Raw genomic sequence first — 20964 nt, 5'->3', positions numbered from 1 at the left:
TCTTAACCACTGGGCAATCTCTCCAACCCTGAGAACATTCTTCTGGTTTGTTTGTTTGTTTTCCCACTTTTTTTAATTAATTAATTTTTTACATTTCAATCCTAGTTCCCCTTCCATTCTTTCCCCCTAGTCCCTCTCCCACCTCCCATCTGTCCCTCAGAGAGGGTGAGGCCTCCCCTAGGAAGTCTACTGAGTCTGTCCCATCATCTCCTTGAGGCAGGACCAAGGCACCTCTCCACCCCCACACCCTTGAGTCCAGGCTGGGCAAGGTATTTCTCCATATAGAATGGGCTCCACTAAGTCAATCTGTGCATTATTGTTAGATCTTGGGCCCACTGCCAGTGGTCTTATATATTGTCCCAGTTACACGATTGTCACCTATATTAAGGGAGTCTAGTTCAGTCTTATGCAGGTTCCCTATTTGTCAGACCTGAGTCAATGATCTCTCATTAGCTCAAGTCAGCTGATTCTGTGGGTTTCCCCATCATGGTCTTGACTCCTTTGTTCATATTATCACTCCTCCCTCACTTCAATTGTACTCCAGGAGCTTGACCCATTGGTTAGTTGTGAATTTTGCATCTGCTTCTATCTGTTTCTCGATGAGGGTTCAAGCTTCTCTGGGGTTATGGATTGTAGGGTATCTTTTGCTTTATGTCTGATATCCATTTATGAGTGAGTAATACTATATTTGATTTTCTGGTTTTGGGCTACCTCGCTTAGGATGTTTTTTTCTAGTTCTGTCCATTTGCCTGAGAATTTTAGGATGATATTGTTTCTTACTGGTGAGTACTCCATTGTGTAAATATACCACATTTTCTTTATCCATTCTCCAGTGGAGGGGCATTTAGGTTGTTTCCAAGATCTGGCTATTACAAATAATGTTGCTATGAACACAGTTGAGCAAATGTCCTTGTGGTGTGAATATGCCTCCTTCAGGTATATGCACAATAGTGGTATTGTAGGTTCTTGAGGTAGGTTGAGCCTAATTTTATGAGAAATAACCATACTGATTTCCACAGCAGCTGTACAGGTTTGCGCTCCCACCAACAATGGAGGAGTGTTCCCCTTTCTCCACATCCTCTCCAGCATAAGCAGTTGTTTTTAAGTTTAGCCATTCTTATTGGTGTTAGAAGGAATCTCAGAGTGGAATCTGTCAGATGTGGGGTTGGTGAAGATCTTTTCCTGTTCTCTAAGGAGCTATTTTGTCTTATTGACTATGTTCTTTGTTTTACAGAAGCTTCTCAGTTTCAGGAGGTCCCACTTATTAATTGTTGCTCTCAGAGTCTGTGCTACTGGTGTTGTATTTAGGAACTGATCTCCTGTGCCAATGTGTTCAAATGTATTTCCCACTTTCTCTTCTGTGAGGTTCAGTGTGGTTGGATTTATATTGAGGTCTTTGGTCCATTTGGACTTGAGCCAAGAACATTATTTTTACTATCACTTTTTTGTTACTATTTTGGGTTTTTGAGACAGAGTCTCATGTATTACAGGCTATCCTTGAACTCACTGTGTAGCAGGAGATAGCTGTGAACTCGCTGGGATTACAGGCATGTGCCACTATGCTTGGCTCTTGTTTTTGTTTTGGGGACAGGGTTTGTTTTAAGGCCTAGATCAGTCCCAACTCTCTATCTTTTTATGATTTCTATCATCTTAGTTTTCCTTTTTTCGATGCTCAGGATTGAACCCAGGGCCGCGTGAAAGCCAGGCAAGTACTCTACCATTGAGCCACATCTTCACTCCTGCTAGAATTAATCTTTTTTTGAAAAATACCTTAGCAGGGTATTGGTGGCTCACTCCTTTAGTCCCAGCACTTGGGAGGCAGAGACAGGTGGATCTCTGGGGGTTCGAGGACAGCCTGGTCTACAGAGTTCCAGGACAGGCACAAAGAAACCCTGCCTTGAAAAAACAAAAAAGGAAAAAAAAAACCTTAACTATGGGTCTGGAGAGATGTCTTATTAGGTAAATGCATGGGCAAGGGAGTTCAGGCCCCAGAAACTACATAAAAAGCCAGATGGAGAGTTGCTCAGTGATTAAACACATGCATTGTTCTTGCAGAGGACCTGAGCTTGGATCCCAGCACCCATGTTGGGTGGAGTACAGCCACCTGTAACTCCAGCTCTAGGGGATCTGGTGCCCCCTTGTACCCTTGCAAGTACTGCTTACACACCCCAGCCCTCAGAAGGCATAGGCAGGCCAATCCCTTGAGTTCAAGGTCAGCCTGGTCTACAGAGTGAGTTCTAGGACAGCCATGGCTATACAGAGAAACCCTGTCTTGGAAAAATAATGCTCATACCCACACATAGACAAATACAGGTTATTAAGAATAAATATAAATCTAAAAAAAAATGGTGGGCATGATAGCTCATCTGTAATTCCAGTGCACAGGAGGCAGAGCCAAGGGGAGGAAACTGTCTAGGCAAATTGGCAAGCTCTGGGTTCAACTGAGTGTCCCTGCCTCAGTACATGTAAGAGAGCAATCAAGAATATCTGGATTTTGGACTTCACATGAACTCATATGCATGCATATCAACACACATGTACATCCACATATATGTAAACATGCATACATATAACACACACACACACACACACACACACACACAAACCCAAATAAAACCCAACTTTCTTGAGATGTGTTTTACACACTATGGGAGCCACCTGTTTAGGCATCCAGTCCAGCTGGGTGTGGTGGATCGATCACACTAGCTCTGAAGAGGACAAGGCAGGAAGCAGGAAGACTGGTGAATGTTCAGGACAGCAAAAGCCAAAGCGAAGCAAAGCAGAGAGTCTGATCCAGCATTGGCCCTGGCTTACTCAGAGGTGCACACCCTCATTGTGGTCACTTTGGAGTGCATCATTCCCTGAGGCAAATCCTGCTTATTAGCCATTGGCCCACTATGCAGCATGAACCTCATTGTTGGAGACTTGTGACCTCAGCCATGGGCTTCTCTGCCTGGATTTCCTCAGCTCTGAATATATGGTATACTGACTGTTTCCCTACAAGGGGTTAAGGAAATGTCACACCCCTTAGCTACAACCTGTGAGTGGTATTTATGAGTAACATTCATGCCCCTGCCCTGGTGCTTGTCATGGAGATGAAGTGGTCTGGTCTCCAGCTTTGACACAAGGGTCCTCCTAAGATATAAGTGTGATTCTGTTCTTGCACCAGGCCCATGGTTCTGGGGATAGAGTTATGACATGGCCAGCTTGTTCCTGTCACCCTAAAGCTAGCACTTCCTACAGAGAGGATCATCATGGACAAACACACACACACAAGGTAGCTTGTTTTGTTTTTGGCAGGAGTCTCATGTAGTTTATGTTGACTTAGAACTTGCTGTATAGCTGAAGATGACATTGAACTTTTATTCTGATGTTTTTCCCTCCTAAATGCTGGTGCTACAGACACTTGCCATCATGTCTGGTTTATTCCATGCTAGGGTGTAGGGCCCTGCATGGACCCCTGAAGCACCTTGAGCAAGCCTGAAGCTGTTGGCCAGAACTCCTTGACTCAGAGCTATTATTGGTACTCTTCCTGTTTTGCTAACACATACCTAGTGGAGAGGAGCTAAGCTTGAAAATCCTGTTATTTTCTACTGTGCTGTAAGTCAGTATTTAAGCCTGCTCCATCCCTTCAATAGATGGCATTAGGCATTCAGCATTCTGACATTGGCATTGAACGAATGACCCGCTGTCTTGTCTCTTTATTTCAATCTCTAGACCTTTGCCCAATTCATGGAACAGATCATAGTATGGGTGCTACACTAGGGTATTGAACCCAGGTCTTGGTGCACACTAGGCAAGCAGTTTTCACACCAAGTCATATCCCCAGGCCTCTCAGATAAGATCACCTTTGCTGTACACAGTTGGTAATAGAACCCAATGTACTCACTCTGTCTGACAGATGGGTGCTTAGGTTACTTTTTGTCTTTGCTATTAGCATTGCACATCCCCCGCCTGCTCCCCTGCCCATGCCCTGGGAATGGGCACCTCAGTAATGCCTGCTTGACTTCATACATGCCTCAGACATGCTGAAGGACTCATGCAGAATTTGAGGGACAGCTCCCAAAGCCCTCTGACTTTAAGAGTTTTGCCATCTCAAATAGAGACTACAAAGATATGAGTCCCAGCAGCCTTCAGTATGAATGGGAGGGGACACTGTCCCAAGCCACTGTGGCCACAGAGCTGCATTAGTGAGAAAGCTGTTTGTGGCTCAGCCCAACAGCTTCGAGGTAAACTTTTCCAGCTCCAAGCCAGACTCTGCCTGGAGCCTGAGCACCCCTTCCCTTCTCTCCCCTTCTTATCTAGTTTCACCAACATACCTAAGCCTTTGCTCTGTGCATAGGCCAGAAGCTAAGGACTTCATCCATGTTATCTAACTCAACCCTAGGAAACTTCTTATCTCTGTGCCCATTTTACAGGTGAGGAAACAGCTTGCAGAATGTAGGGACTATACTCAAAGCCACCTATCTAGGAAGTAGCAGACAGAGCAAGGCATTTCACCAAGGCAGTCTGTTCCCACAGCAAGGCTTCTTACCCTAAGGTTATTTGCTGTGGGGGAAGGGCACCCTGTTCATTGTGGTGTACAGAAGCAGCACTCCTGGTCTCCACTAGCTGGATGCCAACATCTCCCCTGCTTGTAGTCATGGCAACCAGATTGATGTCTCTGGGCACACAGTTGTCCAAGCTGAGAACGATTGTACTTTTCCTTATCATCTCACTGCCCAGCTTCAGGGATAGGCACTGTAGGAAGCCATAGGACAGACCAGCCCCTGAGCACTTCTTGACCCTAAACTGTCTATGTCCTAGGTCCCATGACTGGAGCAAGGTGCACTATGGGGCTTGGGTCTCCTTGAGGCAGCAAGGAGTGCCTGTGTCAGAGGTCCCCCATCTTCCCTAGGAGGTCCTTTGTTAGGCCTTCCAGGGACACACTGGCCCTCATCCACAGATCCTCAGCCTCCTGGGAGGACTGAGTCCTGCCTGTGTTGCCAGGAGACTACAATGTCTCAGCCCCTTCCTAAGGCCAGTGGCCCCAGACAAGGTTTGTTTTCAGTCCTGAAACAAAGCTAGGACTTGGTGCCCCATAGAGAATAAACTCCCAGCCTGGACCTCCCTGGGGGGATGGTGTTGGTGATGTGGGGGGGCAGTGGTGGGAATGGCCTAACTAAAGCTTTCACCCGGGAGTCAGAGGAAGGGACTGTGCCTGCCCTGTTGGCATGGCTGAGAAAAGCAGGGTACACTGTTCTCAATGGAAACTCAAGTTGTGCACATTTATTAAATGCTGGCTGTAGAGCCAAGTGGGGTTGTTGTTTGTTTGCTTTTCTTTTCTTTCTCCTTTTTGATGGAGCTAGGGACAGAATCCAGGCTCTCAAACATGCTATGTAAGCACTCTAGCACAGATTTACACCTCAACCAAATGCCCTAGAGACCTTGGTGTATAACATGGGCTTATTCGTATGCTAGTGGTAGCAGCAGATAGTTAGGTGTCCCTAAATCCTGTAGCCAGGTGTCAGAGAGGCAGAAGGGGGCCAGAACCCTGAGGTCTCCAGATAGCATGGTGGGGTGAGGGCCAGCTGCAGCTATGGCAGTCAGTCTGCTTGTTCTGCTCATGAGAACCACCAGTGCAAGGGAAGACAGAGTGTGACTGGAGAAGGTCCACCCCAGGGAGACTCCTTGCGTTCTTGGGGTGGACAGATTGTCCTAAGGACAATTTTCTTTTTCTGTGTTTTGAGACAGGGTCTTACTCTGAAGCCCAGGCTGTCTGGAACTTATGATGACCTCCATTTGTGGGCCTCAAATGCTGGGACTACAGCATGTGCCACCATGCTGTGTACATCCTTTGTTGTTCTGAGACCAAGTTGCTCTTGGTGGCAGCCATGGAATGAGGGTGACAAGTCCCTCAAGTTGGGGGCCTTATTCCTTCCTTAGGCAACAAGCAAAGAAGGTAACAGCAGGGCTTGATGGCACACACAGGTCTTAAGTTCTAATACAGATGCAGGTAGGTCTCTGAATTCGAGGTCAGCCTTGTCTATCTGTATAGGAGTTCCAGACCAGATGACGCTACACAGTGAGATCTTGTCTCAAAAAGTAAAAATTGAATAATTTAGTATCATTTACAAATTGGAGATTGAAGTAGCTCCCCCCCCTCCCGTGGCCATCACTGGATTGCAGCTGTAAAAATTAAGTTCAACCCCTTTGTGACTGCTGGCCGAAACAAGAACCACAAATGACATGACATTTCAGTGCACCTTCTCACACTTGGAGGAAGATCACATCTTCCCCTCTTTCCACAGAGCGGAGACAGAAGTACAATGTTTGATCTCTGCCCATTGGAAAGGGTGATGGAGGTCAGGTTGTCTGAGGACACTACAAAAGCCAGCAGATTAACAACGTAGTTCAGGTGTTCACATAAACAGTGTGCTGAGAAAAGGTTAATTGCACAACTGTCCATGTGGGCATCCACTCTAGCTATGGGGTTATCACCAGACTAAAGCTGGATAAAGTCTGAAAAAAATCCTGGAAAGGAGAGCCAAGTCTCAACAAGTAGGAAAGGGCAAATACAGGAAGAAATGATTGGATCTCACACACAACTTTCATTAAAGACAGCTTAAGTAAAAAAGAAAAAAAAAATCCAAGCTGAGATTCATCAGGGAGCTAAGTTGATAGAGTGCTTCTCCGGTTTGCATAAGACCCCAGTGATGCAGAAGTGGGACATGGTGGTGGGTGTCTGTCGTCCCAGCTCTCAGGAGGCAGAATAGAAGGATCAAGGTCATTCTTGGCTACATAGTGAGTTGGAGGCTGGCTCAGGCTACTTGAGATTTGGGCTAAAAAAAAACCAAAAAAACAAAACAAAAAAACAAAACAAGCAAACAAAGAAAAGAAAAAACAAAATAGCAACCACAGAAACAAGGTCCAGAAAAATGGCTGGAAGGGTAAAAGCACTTACCACACAAGCCTGGTAGCCTGAGTTCAGCCCCCCAGAGCCCGTGTGAAGTGGAAGGAGAGAGTCAGCTCTGCAAAGCTGTCCTCTGACCTCCATGGGCGCACCCCATCCCACCAGCAGACTCCATGGCATTTTTCCTTTTGGTTCTGTGGCACTGAGTCTCAGTCTGTGAGCAGATTGGCCTTACACTTGTCTTCCTACCTCAGCTTCCTGAGTGCTGGGATCACACCCTGTCTTCCTCCACTACACCCTGGTGTGGGATACAGATCTTACTTGTTGATGGAGTACATGCAGCCACTGCGTGAACTCACTGATGCAGGCTAATCTAGATAGCCAGCTTACTCTGAGGATCCTCTGTCTTTTCCTTTCAAATGTTGCAATTATAGGTGGGCCACTACTCCCAGCAGGGTTTATGTGGGGCTGTCTCTGAGCCCCTTTGAGACTGATTTTTGGTATGGGAGCTGAGGATGGACCTAGCTCTTTTGACTAAGGCTTGTGGTGTAATGATATGCTGTGTGTAAAACAATTTTAAGGGCCCCTGTAGAGCTGAAGAGATAGCTTAGTGGTTAGGAGCATTGGTTGTCTTTGCAGAACCTTCACAGGGTGACTCACAACTAGTTCATGACAGATGGCATGTACACGCACAAGCACACTCACTCACATACACATAATTAAAAATATCAGAGCTGCTATTTTTTATAAACAGATCTACTTGGGAGTGCTGCAACTGGGGGATACCTGTGAAACTAGCCAACAGCAGTGTCTCTAAGAGCTAGGTGTTGTCACCAATCCAAATTCCCAGATGGAAAAGCTCGGGTCCCCAGGCAGGGCAGCTTGCCCACGTTGGGATCCTGCTCTGTCCTTCTGTTCCAGCCTCTGCGTCCTCATTTGCCTCTTAAGGCTTCTCATCCCACTGTTACAGGCTGGAAGCAGATGAGGGCACCAGCAGCCAGCAGTTGTGACATGCTCAATGACTGGGGCTAGTCAGACTGAGTCCCCTGCAGCCTCATGATAATGAGGGTCATAGCATCTCTGAGCCTCGGCAGCTTTCTGGATGTAGCCACCTATCCAGGGGTGCACAGGGAGCACCCATCTCCTTGACCCTGGGGTTGCTTCCACAGGTTATGTGTTGGCTCTGGTCATCAGGACACAAATATGGGTACAGAACCAGACTTGGACTGGACCCTGAGATGAATCAAAATCCACAGCCCAGTAGGTAACACACTGGTCATGAGCATCATGCAAGGATGTCTACACTAAGCCAGGCATGGGCAGGGCCAGTCTTCCCTCTCTTCTCTCTTCCCCTCCCTCACCCCTCCCCACCCCCTGCATCTGTTCTTTGCATGGTGTGGATGCAGTGGCATAGACATTGTCATCTGCCAGTGTGACCTGAGTCTCCCTATCTGTATGGTGGAGCTGTGCTGTGCATCAGTAAGATCTGGGACAGACAGTGGGAGGGGGCCCTGGCAGTGGAGCCACTGGGGTCTTGGTCGAGGCCACAACGAATACCTTTTCTCCTTCAAGGCAGAGTGAATCTGTCTGAAACTTCTGTGTCATGTATTTCATTTTTAAAAAATTATCTGATTACTGTTGTGTATGTGAGGCACATGTGTGGGTGCCAGAGGACAGCTTTGGATAGTCCTTTCATTCCACCCTGGTGTCCAGGGGTCAGCTCAGCGCACCAGGCCAGTGGCCAAGTGTCTTCGCCTATCCACCATCTCTGTAGCCTCTTCTCTGCAACACGGAGGTTCCTTTTATTTTGACGAATCCCCCCAAAAGAAACCAAAAAACAAAAACCCCACAAAAAACCCAAAAAACAAAACAAAAGCAAAAAAACCCAGAATGTGATTTAAGGCTATATATGTGTTTATTTTCACAGAAGACACATGCTGAGACTCATGCACCAGGATTCATGTACTCTGAGATGCACACACACATGCATGAACATACACACAGACACATTTGCACATACATACAGAGACACATCTGCACACACACATTCATACACTTACATCTTTGTATGCACACATACATGCATAACACATTTACACATAACACACATTCACACATGCCAGCATTCACACATACACACATTTACACATACAAATTTCATATACACATTCTCTGTTGTTTACATGCATACACCCATAAATATAAATGCGGAAATTCCAAAACACCTGCTGGTAGAGAGGTGCACTGATGGCCCCCATGTGAATAACTTGTGCCTTGCATACTCATGTGAACCAGTGGACAATCTTGCATGCATAGCAGGACAGAGCCCACCACCCCCGTGAGGCAATGTGAGGCAGGTCACTTCAGCTCTCTGAGAGGCTTCTACAACAGTTGAACAGAGTTGATAATTAAGTGCATAGAAGAGAGGTGATGGCAGAAGAGGCTGGTGTACAGTGAGAGCAGGGCATAAGTTGGAGACTGGCCGTGCGTGCTGCAAGGCATGTTGGGTGCTGGAGCCTGTTGCCAGACTCTCAGGCATCTTTTGAGCTGCTGGTTAGACTATCATAGTCCAACAATCAAGAGACCCAAACTGCATTTCGAGAAATTTCATACTTCCAAGAAGCCTTCTGACAGCACTAGTGGACCAGTTGTCTTCATGACACACCAGAGCTGACTCCAGCTGGGACCTCTCAGTCCTACAGGGATCCTCGCTGGTCCTTGGGGACCTCCTCCTGGTCTCTGAAAGAGGACCTCTCTGGTGCAGCTCCTCCAGTGTGAGGGCATCAGTCTGTCCAGGCCACTGGTGCATGTGATCCACTTGGTGCAGAGAGAACTTTGGCTCATTTCTTGCTCATAGGAGACAGAGAGAAGGAGCTGTTCTTCCGTGTGTGATGTGGCCCTGACCCTGTGGTTGGGATTCTCCACTCACCTTCTGCCTAAAGACCTTCACCTTGCTCACTCAAGCTGCCAGCTTGGACCAGGGTCATTCAGCTTAGTGCTGCTGGAATAGGGTGGGATCAGATGGCTGTTGTGGGCTATTTAGCAGGACCCTGGGCTCACCACAATGGTGCTCTACCACCTCCATAGTTGCTGTCGTTCTTGCTACTGCTTGCTTCATCTCTTTTGGAAGAGCTTTTTACTGTGCTTTGGGCTGGTTTTGAACTCCTGCCTCAGCCTCCTTACTGCTACAACTACAGGCCTACTCTACCATACCCAGTGGTGACATTTTTGCTAATTTTTTTCTGGGTGTTATGCCACTGAGCTACACCTCTAGCCCTTCTAACTCCTATTGTGATACCCCCAAATATCCCTAGACATTACACAAATGTTCCTATCCCTCTTTAGCCTGAGAGTATAGATCTCTATCCTGTCTACACAGCAGGGACTCCTGGGCTCTCTCTAGAAAAACAAGTTTATGAAGAATCCTTTATCCACAGCGGGAGGTAGGGACCAGGCTGCTGTGAGCTTAGGACCCAGTGCCAGGCTGACTCAGAGTTGAGTAGAACTGAGGACCCTTCATGTGTCACTTACTAGTCTTCATGGGGTGGGTGGGCTGTTGCGCATCCCTAGCCACTATTGCAGTCTCTGGGGGCCAGCCCAGGTGTCTTCCTTGACATCTCAGCTCTGGGACACAACCTCTGTTCTGCTCTGGATGGGCACTACCAACAGCTACCTGGAGTTGGCTCCCTTGTGAAGATTCTGGGAGAGGCTTCTCAGAGCCTGTGGATGCTGGTCAGGTGAACATGGCTATTGTCTCAACACTAGGTTCAGGTCTTACCTGACAGGTTATCCTTGGACAAATGGGTGGGGCTTTAGCTTGTGCTGAAGGCCATTGGCAATGCTGCTCTGGCAGCAGTAGCTCTCCCCCCTGTACTGAGCACCTGTGCATCCCTGAGGGGCAGCTCTCTGAAGATCTGGCTGGTAGCTATCCAGGCCTTACGGAGGATCCCTTACTCTGCAGGTGAGAGTTCTTGTATTTTTCCCTCTGGCTGCAGTGGGGCAATGTGTGGACTTGACCTAGGCCATCAATTCACCTCTTCCTTCAAAGTCATTACCTATTCACTGAGCAGCTCCTGTGTACTGGGTGCCTGCCAAGGTGCCAGTGTGAGCAGTTATTTTGCCTCTGTCCTCTAGAACCTATATTTAGTGTGGGAAGTGGATTATTCACCTAATAAACCCAAAAATAAGTATGTGATTTCTGATACTGCTACATGATCCAGACCCACATGTACCAGCACTGGCAGACTCTGTGGGCCACCTCCTGGTCTACTGACTGCTCTTATAAATAAAACGTTATTGGTACACAGATAGCTCTGGTCTATCTGTGGCTACTTTGTTGCCACAACTGATGAAGCTGCCAGGCCCAATACAGTTATTGTCTGTGTCATTATAGGAAAAGATTGCCCACCTGCCTGTCACTCAGTCAAGGTCAGATCCTTACCCATGAACCACTGGGCTCTCTGTGGTCTGGTTTTCTGACCTGCTGGTACATATTAGCCTCATCTACTTCTTTTTCTTCCAGATGTCCTCAGGCCTTTTTCTGTAACTGTACACAGAGCATTGCTGGGGAGAGAAGATGGCTGGGGTGGTGATTCAGTTGGTAAAGAGCCCATCATGCAAGCATGGGGACCTGGATTTCATCCCTAGCACCCAATAAAAACTGAGCATGGTGAACCATGCCTGTAATCCCAGCCCTGAGGAGGGAGACAAAGATGGGGGAATCCATGGAGTTTGCTGGCCAGCCAGTCTAGCTGAGCTGCTGAGCTCCAGGCTTACTGGGAGAACTTAAATAAACAATATGTAAATAGTTCTAAAAACTAAGCTGAAGCCAGGCAGTGGTGGCACACACCTTTAGTCCCATCAGCACTTGGGAGGCAGAGGCAGGCAGATCTCTGTAAGTTCAAGGCCAGCCTGTTCTAGGACAGGCTCCAAGGCAATACAGAGAAACCCTGCCTCGAACCCCCACCCCTCAAAAAAAAAAAAAAAAAAAAAAGAAGAAGAAGCTGAAGAACTCCTGGAGAAATTGCTCGGCTGCCCTCGCAGGGAATCTGGTTCAGTTCCCAGCACAGGGGCTCACCACCACTTGCACCACTTGCAACTCACGTTCCCGGGAATCTGGCCTCCATGGGCTCCTGTACATACATGCCACACATAAACTCATGCTGGAAACAGGCATAAATAGAATGTGTACACACATATTGCACATAAATTCATGCAAAGAAAGCCGGACATTGGTGGCACATGCCTTTAATCCCAGCACTTGGGAGGCAGAGGCAGGCAAAATCTCTGTGAGTTCAAGGCCAGTGTGATATACAGAGCAAGTTCCAGGACACAGGACAGGCTCCTGTCTCTAAAAACCAAAACAACAACAACAACAACAACCAAACCTAAACAAAACAAAACAAAAAAACCCTCATGCAAGGACACATGCATAAATAGAATATGTTCACACATGCTGCAATAAACTTATGCAAGGAAACATGCATAAATAACAAATCTTTAAAAAAAAATAAGGCAGAGAGGGGCCAGAGAGATGTCTCGGAAGTTAAGAACACTTGTTTCTCGCACAAAAGACCTGGGTTCAGGCCCCAGCACCCACACAGCAGCTCACATCCATCTGTAACTCCAGTTCTAGGGGAATCAATGCCCTCTTCAAACACGCGTATGGTGTACAAGCATATAAGCAGGTAAAATACTCATACAGATAAAAATAAAATTTAAAAATAAGGTAGTAAGTGATTGAGGGAAGGAATCAATGTTGACCTCTGGCATTTAAACATGTATGTATGTGTGTATGCACATGGTACACATAAATTTCATATAAACAACCACACATAAATAAAATATCTTAAAAAGTATTAGATGGAGAAGGGCTGTACAGATAATCCCAGAAATTAAGAGCATTTGCTGCTCTTACAGAAGACCTGGATAGTGGCCCAACTACCTCTCACAGTGGGGCCACAGGTGACAGTGTACTGGGGAAGTTGCCCATGGTGTACACACACACACACACACACACACACACACACACACACACACACAGAGTCCTCTTAACTCAGACATCTTTATTGCTGTTTCACCTGAAACTGAACCTCTTAAATCCCCAGAGTTGCTGATCTTGCCTCTCTATGTTTCCATATGTGTTATATATCTCAAACATTAACCCTCATTGCTCTAGAAGCTGAATGTCAAGTGCATGGGGGTTGGGTCAGTCATGCTGATGATGTCATCTATCCCATCAGTACAAAGTAGGTGCTCAGAAACTATGTGCTATGAATGGGTGGCCAGATGGCTACACTAAGAGGGAAATTGGGAGGGGTTGATGGACAATCATAAAGTCTAGAGGTGTCTTCTTTAGGACTGGGCCTGAGAGCACCAAGGCATTTATATTCTGTGTTTATGTTGTTTTGTAAATAAACTTTATTGGAATGCATCTATTTTGTATTGGTATGCATGGAAACTGACCAGGCTCTGGGATAAGAGGTCTGAATAGACATGGACCCACTACATCCCACAGTAGGGCCACAGGTGACAATATCCTGGGTAAATTGCTTATTGTAGAGACATCAAGGAAGCTGGTGGTATCACGGGGTCAACTGTAGGAACAGGGGCACTATGGGGGTGAGTGCTGAATAATGGATGTCTTTCCCAAACCAGAGATCAGTGCTGTCTCTCCTGTACTGTACCAAGCTCCTGAGGAGGACACAGGGCTCCATGTCAATGCCTACCAGGCTCTGATGAAGTGCCCCATTGAGGAGATGTTTTCCCAGGTGCAACACACACAGGCAACTGTGCCGTCCACCCAGGGGTAAGTAGGGCAGTATGGGGTGATATGGATGGGTCTGTACCAGGTGTCTCTTGGGGTGGGGCAGTGTGGTTAGGAGTTCTCTCACCCTTTACTTCTCTAGTCATACTAGACAACTGACCGAGTGCGTTCCCCATGGATAGCTAGGGGGAAGTCCCTTCTCTCAGGACCTCACCAAGTTCTGCTGACTCTGGCCAGAAGCACAGCAGTTCTGTACAGAGACACACAGGGCCAGCCTTGTCTACAGGAAACCCTGATGTGAGAAAGAGAGAACCACTAATACAGAGATAGTGGCTATAAATCTTGGGTCCCTTTGGCAATCAGTGAGTTCCATTTAAAGGGGGGAACTCAGAACATAGTCCATGAACTTGGGGTGTGAATATAAGAGATAAGTTCAGCTGATTAAAGGAAAACACAAACCAGTAACAACTGGCTAGCTGTGGTGGTGCACATCTGTAATTTTTGCACTAAAAGTGATGAGGCAGAAGAATCATGAGTTCCAGGCCAGTTTAGACTGCATACCTTGGGTGGGGCCTGGGTGGCGGAGCTAGGGGCAGGGCTGGAGCTCAGTGGTAGACCACTTGCCTAACATATGAAAGGCCTGGCCTTCATCCCGAACTGCAATTAAAATTTAAGAACAATTTAAAAATGTATACAATGCACAGCATGTTAGTGTCTTGGTTTCAAGCCCTGTACAACCAGTCCTTGCCTGTGTGTCCCAGCAGAGGGACTCCCAGCGCTGTGAACCCCTGGGTCTATGTCTTTGAAGTGAGGACAGCATGCACCTCAGAGTGTGCTTAGGGGGAGATGAGCTGAGGTGGGGATGGTAAAGAGGACAGCCACCTTTACTTTTCCTTGCAGTCATGTTTGAAAGGGCAGAGCAGGAAGGTGAGTGGACAGTGAACCCTTCTTTCCCCAACCCTGGAATGCATTCCCTGAGACCAGCTTTCCAGGGTGGCATCAAAACTTCAACACAGTGCTAGAGAGTTTGCCTGGCAGGAGTAAGGCCCTGGGCTCTGTCACTAGCATTGCAGCCAGCCAGCCAACCAACCAACCAATCAACAAACGTCTCTGGAACACAGAGATAAGCACACACGAATAGCACACATGTGCACCCCAACCTGTTTTACTTGCCTCCACCAAGGCCTGGAGGCTATTTCCAGTTATGACCCATTAGCACCAAGAACCCAATGTGACCTGCCTACACATCTGCCTGAGATGACTTGATGTTTTCCTGAAACTCAGCCACTATTCAAGTGGTGTGTTTATTTGAAGTAGATGCAGGGCCAAGGACATGGCTCCGCCACAGGGTGCTTGCATTGCATGTACAATGAGGCCTTTGGCTCCATCTTCCACACAGCAAAAAGGAACAACAAACCAGTCCCATGTTCCAAATGACCTTCTGTGGAAGTAGGGTCGCCAGAAGATGTAACCCTAGTGTCAGACTTGGGGATGAGGAAGGGGGTGGTGTTGGGACTTTGTCTTGAATCACAGTAGTCAGCCTGCTAAGCTTCTAAGGGATCAGCCAGGGGCTGAAGATGACATGCTATACGCTACCCAGTGGGATAAATGGGTTCCCTGTCCCCTCCCCCCAAGTCAGGCCTGTCCCATTGTCGGATGTTTGGGAAACTTCTAGCTGTGCCTTCTGGGAGCTTACATTGTCTTATGCTGAGTTCCCATTCTGCTGATATCCCTACGCACGCACCCATAGCATCTCAGCCCTGCAGGACCCTGGCAGTGAGTCTATCATGGACCGCACATCACCTCTTTGTCTGCTCTGAGATAATGCTCTGAGATAATTAGACTCTCTGGTTCTGGCTCTGGCCTGGACTGACCTTTGCCAACAGCCCCTTGAGAAATGTTACTTCATTTCATAGATGAGGAGCGCCAGGCCCAAAGCTAGAGTGAGCGTTCCCAGTACTCGTAAGTCACAGAAGTGAGGCCTGGGGTGGCCCAGCCAGTAATGCACCTGCTAAGTAATGCAAGGACCTGGATTCCATCTCCAGAGCCACATAGAAACGGTATGTGGTCACATGTTTGTAATCAGTGCTGCAGAGGGAATACAGGTGGATCTCTTAAGCTCGCTGAGAAAAGTGAGAACTTTGCCTAGGCCTCCACGTGCATGCACATACATATGTACCTGCATATACACAAGGTTTTAAGAGGCTCTGGGTAGAATGAGGATTTGAAATGTGGCTTGATATCCCTATTTTACAGATGAGGTAGGGAGATGGTTGCAACATCTTGAGGTAACACAGCTTGCATCCCTGGAACTGAACTATGGCTCTGACTTGGGTCTGACTTTCAAGTCAAGGCATCCAACTTTCCTTTGCCTTTAGGGAAACTTGTTAGAATCCATACATAGGCTGGATCCTACTCCTGTTACCTTCAGGCTGCAGGGTACTGAGCAGCCTTGGCATGGGGGTGTGGCAGGCTGGGTTGAGTCAGAGAGATTTGGTCTGTGACTAACTGTGTGCCTGTTGCTGCCACTCTGCCCCAGTGGGCTCCTTTATGTGGAGCCACATCCTGCAGCTGCTGGAGACAGATGATCCTCTGAAACATGACCTTAGGGATTCCATCCCCAAAGACATCCTCAGTCAGCAGTTCCAGATGGAGACCTGGAAACACGCATCTTACTCTGATGTCATCTTGCACACAAGTACGGCTCGCCTAGGGCCACAAGGCCTGGGGACCCCAGAGCTCCAATCTCCAAGGACACACCTTGCCTGGGTGACATAGAAAATGTTCAGGGCCATCCTGGATAGCTTAGTGAGAACCTGTCCCAAAAAGTAGAGGGCTGCACAAGGGCCTGTGCTAGGTCTCCCTATAGGAGTGGGGAAAGCTGCCAGAGTCTTGTAGCTGAGGTCCCTGAACCACCTCAGCCATCCTAGGGAGTGTAGGGTATGGAGGGGTGCTCTGGCATCTTCCTCAGCCTTCATCAGGTGGAGGATATGATGTTTAACCCTCCCTGGGGCAGCACATACTGTGGGTATAACCTCACTTTCTAGTTCCCAGGATCCTCTTTTCCCTGGGCGCCAACCTGGAGAGGACCTTCCTCTCCTCTCCCAGCTCCTTCCTCCCTTGTTCTGCCACAGCAAACCTCACTGTCCATGGTGCTGGCCCGGCCAAGAGTGCTGGGCTTGTGGACTCCCTAGGGTCTATCCTGGAGGCAGGGCAAGGAGTGATCCCATCTGTCCACTCATCTGTCCACCTGTTCCCTTGATTCCGTTGTTCAACATTCATTCTATCATATTTTGACCCATGCAACTTGCCCATGAATACAGCCATACATCTGTCCAAGCATCCTTCTATCTAGCTCACCCTCTCAATCTCCAGGCAGCACAGAGGGAAGACCTCTGAGGCTGGTGTCCTGTGGGTTGCTGTGGTGTCCTGACATTTGGCCCCAAGGCCTGGGAGTCCATCTCAGGACATGTGCTCTATGCTCTCCCAGCCCTTTCTGGTTGAAGGAGGCCAGGGCCTGTCACCCAGACACTGCCAGCTGGGGGTGGATGCCACCCCCTGTGATTTTTCTTCAAACACCATCAAAGATAGCTGGATGGCAAGGGAGAAGGGGTAGAGAGAAGGGAGAGCAGATGTCTGTGTAGGTGGGTGGATGGCTTATACATGTGCAGGAAAGAGAAGAGGTCAGTCAACGGGATGACAGATGACAGATGGGAGGGCAGTCAGAGAGAGGATCCATTTGTTTATCTGGGACTCATCCGGGCTAGTAGATGCCTCATGGGTAATTCCTGAGTCCCCATGCCCCTCAAAGGGACTCCACAACAGGGTCTGGGTGTTACCTTGTTGCTATGTGCTGGAAACCCAGGTGGGGGTGTGATACATATGGGCTGGGAGGGGGATGTGAGAAGGAGGGCTGCCCAGAAGAGGTGCCATTTGAAGATCCCCAAGACTCCATAGGAAATTTTGCCTGAAAAATTCAAAGCTGTGCCATTTCCTGAGCCCGGGTGGCCCCCAGGGAGCTCTGAGTGCTCCAGACCAGCCTCCCAGGGTCCTGCTCCCAGTCCCACAGCCCTTGACTACCTGTGTGACTGGGTTCTACATTCTCTGGTTTCTCTTTCCAGATGGGACTCCAGTTGGAGAATGCTAAAGACATCATCTCTCCTTCTGGAGGCAGGAAGAAAAGAGAGAGGATGAGCCAGGAAACCCTTCAGGACCAAAGCCAGGCCTGGATGGCTCTGACTGCAGGAGAAAGATCCAGAAGGATGAAGGACCTCCAGGAGAAAGTAATGTCTGGTGTGTTGACCACCCCATCCCCCACCCAGTGACCCAGATGCCAGCATGCAAAGACCATAGCTGCCCATGCATCCCTTGTGGACTCCAACTGGCTGGGCCTGCCTGGAGCTGAAAAGGTGTTTGTCTAAGTGTAGCCTCTACACGGAAAAGTCCCAAAGTCCCATCTGGATATGTGTCCATTTCTGTGCACCAGTGAGGCCAACACCCCAGGGAGCCCTCTGCACTCTCTTCTAGTCAGTGCCCATCCCTAACCAAGGTAACCCAGAGTCTAACTTCCAATGGTGCCAATGACTCCTGCTTTTTTAAAATTAGCTTTGTAAAGTTGGTTCAGAGGCATCCACAACCCCGGTGCTGGGATAGTGAGACAGGTGCTTGACGGCTAGCTAGCCTGGACCAACCAGGATGCTCCCTCCAGCTTCAGTGAGAGACTCTTCTCAAAGAATAAAGTGGAGAGCACACACATAGGCATGCGTGCGCACATGCACACACACACTCACTGCACACACACATGCATACATGCACATACACACTGATCTCAGATTACTGGAGTCACCCTCACCAAAAAGCTGATGACTCTGTCATGTTCATGGGAGTCTTTTTTTGTGTTCTTTGAGGTACTTTTACCCTGTAGCTCAGTCTGGCTTCCAACTTACAATCCTCCTGCCTCAGCCTCTTTGTTGATGGGATCACAGTTGAGGACCACCATGCCCATCTTACAAGCGTTTTCATTTTCTATCATACTCCTTCTTGTCCCGGGGAGCTACTGAGAAGCTGTGGACCACTGTAGACTGCTTGGCACTTTCTCAGATGTTATATAAATTGCAACATGTATTTAAAGCTTGCACTCACTCTTGCTCTGTTTCATTCACACATGGCTGTGAGCTGCCCCTGCCCAGCACTGGGGGTAGAACCCAGGGCCTTCCCCATGCTAGGTGCCACTACCACTGAGTTATCCCAGACTTTTTTCTTTTTTCTTTCTTTTCTTTTTTCTTTTTTTGACAAGGTCTCACTATGTAGCTTAGGTTGACCTCAAACCCTCCATACAGGTTGGGGTGGCCTGGAACTCACTCTTCAGCTCATGGCTACCTTCAAACACATGATTCTCCTGCCTCAGCCTTCTAGTGCATGGATTTCAGGCCTGCTCTATCCTGCCAGGCTAGTATCTTACTTTATTTTGTGTTTCCCTAATGACTAATGGTGACAAACCTATTTATTATTTTATTTTATGTATTTTTTTCTTTTTTCTTTTGGTGACAGGGTCTTACTGTGTAGATCAGTTGGCTTCAAATTCACAGATATCTGCCTGTCTCTGCCTTCCATATGCTGGGATTAAAGGTGTGTACAATGCTCAGCCTTATGGATTTTTTTACGAATGTGTGCACATGTGTGTGCTCATGTGTGCCCACACTCACATATACATGTCACAGAATGTGTGTGGAGGTCAGAGGACAGCTTGTAGTTGTTGGTTCTCTCCTTCCACCAGGTGGATGGAGGTCATCGGGCTTGGCTGCAAGTGCCTGAGCCTTCTGGACAGTTCTTCATGGGCTTATCTGCTATCCAGGTGTCTTCTTTGGTGAAATGCATATTCAAATATTAGGCTCATCTTATTTTATTGGATTATTTTCCTTTTTTTCTTTTTGAGAGAGGGTTTCTCTGTGTAGCCCTGGTTGTCCTAGAACTTGATCTTGATCTTGAAATGTATGTGCTTGCATGTTTGCATGTGTGTGCATGCATGTGTGTACTTGTACAGTATGTGTGTGCAAGTGGATGTGAATATTTGTGTGTGTGTATGTTAATATTGAGTATCTTTTTCCATCATGTCTATACCTTTTTAAAAATTTTTTTTATTTTATATTTGAGTGTTTGCCTGTATTATGTGTGTGCACCATGTGTGTGCAATAGCCATAAAGGTCAGAATAGGGCGTCAGTACCCCTGGAACTGTTGGCCTCCATGTGGGGGCTGGGAACTAAACCTGGATCTTCTGCAAGAGCAGCCAGTGCTTTTAGCTGCTGAGCCATATCTCCAGCCCCTCTACCTTACTTTTAGGATACGGTTTCTAACTTCCCCTGGAGCTCACCCATTCCACTAGGTTGGCTGGCCCCAGGTGCTCTCCTGACTGTATCTCCCCAAGCACTGGGATTAGGGCATACTGTTATTATGCTTGCTTTATGTTTTTCTTGAGTGCTGGAGACTCAAACTCAGTTCTTGGTGCTTATGACAAGTGCTTTATTGACTGAGCTACCTCCCCAGTACCTATGCTATTTTAAAAATTGTTTTATTTTATTTGAGTTAAAAAAAATCTCACTATGTAGCCCAGGCTGGCCTCACACTGACAACCCCCTACCCCCACCTCTGGATCCCCAGCACCACATGAGACCAGACATAGGGGCAATCACAGCACTCAGTAGATGGGGCCGGAGGCTCAGGAGTTCAGGGTCAGTCCAGCTACACAGCAAGTTTTTGGGCAGCCTGGGCTACATGAGATCCTATCAACAGATAAAATGAAAAGTCATGCTATGAGTGGCATGTGCTTTGTAATTGGAAGCCTGTCTTCATCTGAGTGATCAGGTCCCATTGCTAGTTACTGTCTTAGCAGAGACTCTGGGTTTCATGTGCATTCTGGAGGGTGGGGAGCATGATGGGTACTCACTCTGCCTCCAGCATTTGCTCTTGTAAAATGCCATTTCTGTGTACATCTGAGAGCCTGCAATGTGGGTGGCTTGGGTGTGTACTGACATGTTTATACATAGACCAGATGTTAACCAAAGCCCAGGTGGGTTAGTAATAAACACTGTTTTGTTTTGTTTTTCCTAGCTGGGCATGGTGGCATGTGCCTGTAACCCTAGCACTTAGACTATGGAGGGATTTTTTAGGCAAGCCTCAGCCTCACTGTGGGTTGGAGCCTGTCTGGGCTACTTGGGACACTGTTTAACAAAAACAAAATAAATATTTTTGTCTTAGAACATAGTCTCCATAGTCTGTTATCTTCTCATGTTTCATACCCACATCCCA

The 20964-nt window shown here is 47.6% G+C and overlaps 1 protein-coding gene across 1 annotated transcript in view; it reads left to right on the top strand.

Annotated features, from left to right (window-relative positions):
- Window positions 1–20964, top strand: part of LOC127218771 (uncharacterized) — an 84232-nt gene that overhangs the window by 9768 nt on the left and 53500 nt on the right. The window contains 9 exon segments of the mRNA XM_051179753.1: window positions 4084–4177; window positions 4180–4229; window positions 10463–10600; window positions 10664–10853; window positions 13550–13697; window positions 16196–16356; window positions 16706–16839; window positions 17780–17813; window positions 17816–17946. Of these exon segments, the coding sequence (XP_051035710.1) occupies window positions 4084–4177; window positions 4180–4229; window positions 10463–10600; window positions 10664–10853; window positions 13550–13697; window positions 16196–16356; window positions 16706–16839; window positions 17780–17813; window positions 17816–17946 (1080 nt within the window).

Source organism: Phodopus roborovskii, unplaced genomic scaffold, assembly GCF_943737965.1.
Source record: "Phodopus roborovskii unplaced genomic scaffold, PHOROB, whole genome shotgun sequence".
Lineage (NCBI taxonomy): Eukaryota > Metazoa > Chordata > Mammalia > Rodentia > Cricetidae > Phodopus > Phodopus roborovskii.
Note: the sequence above shows the minus strand (reverse complement) of the source record. Positions and strands in the feature narration are given on the sequence as shown.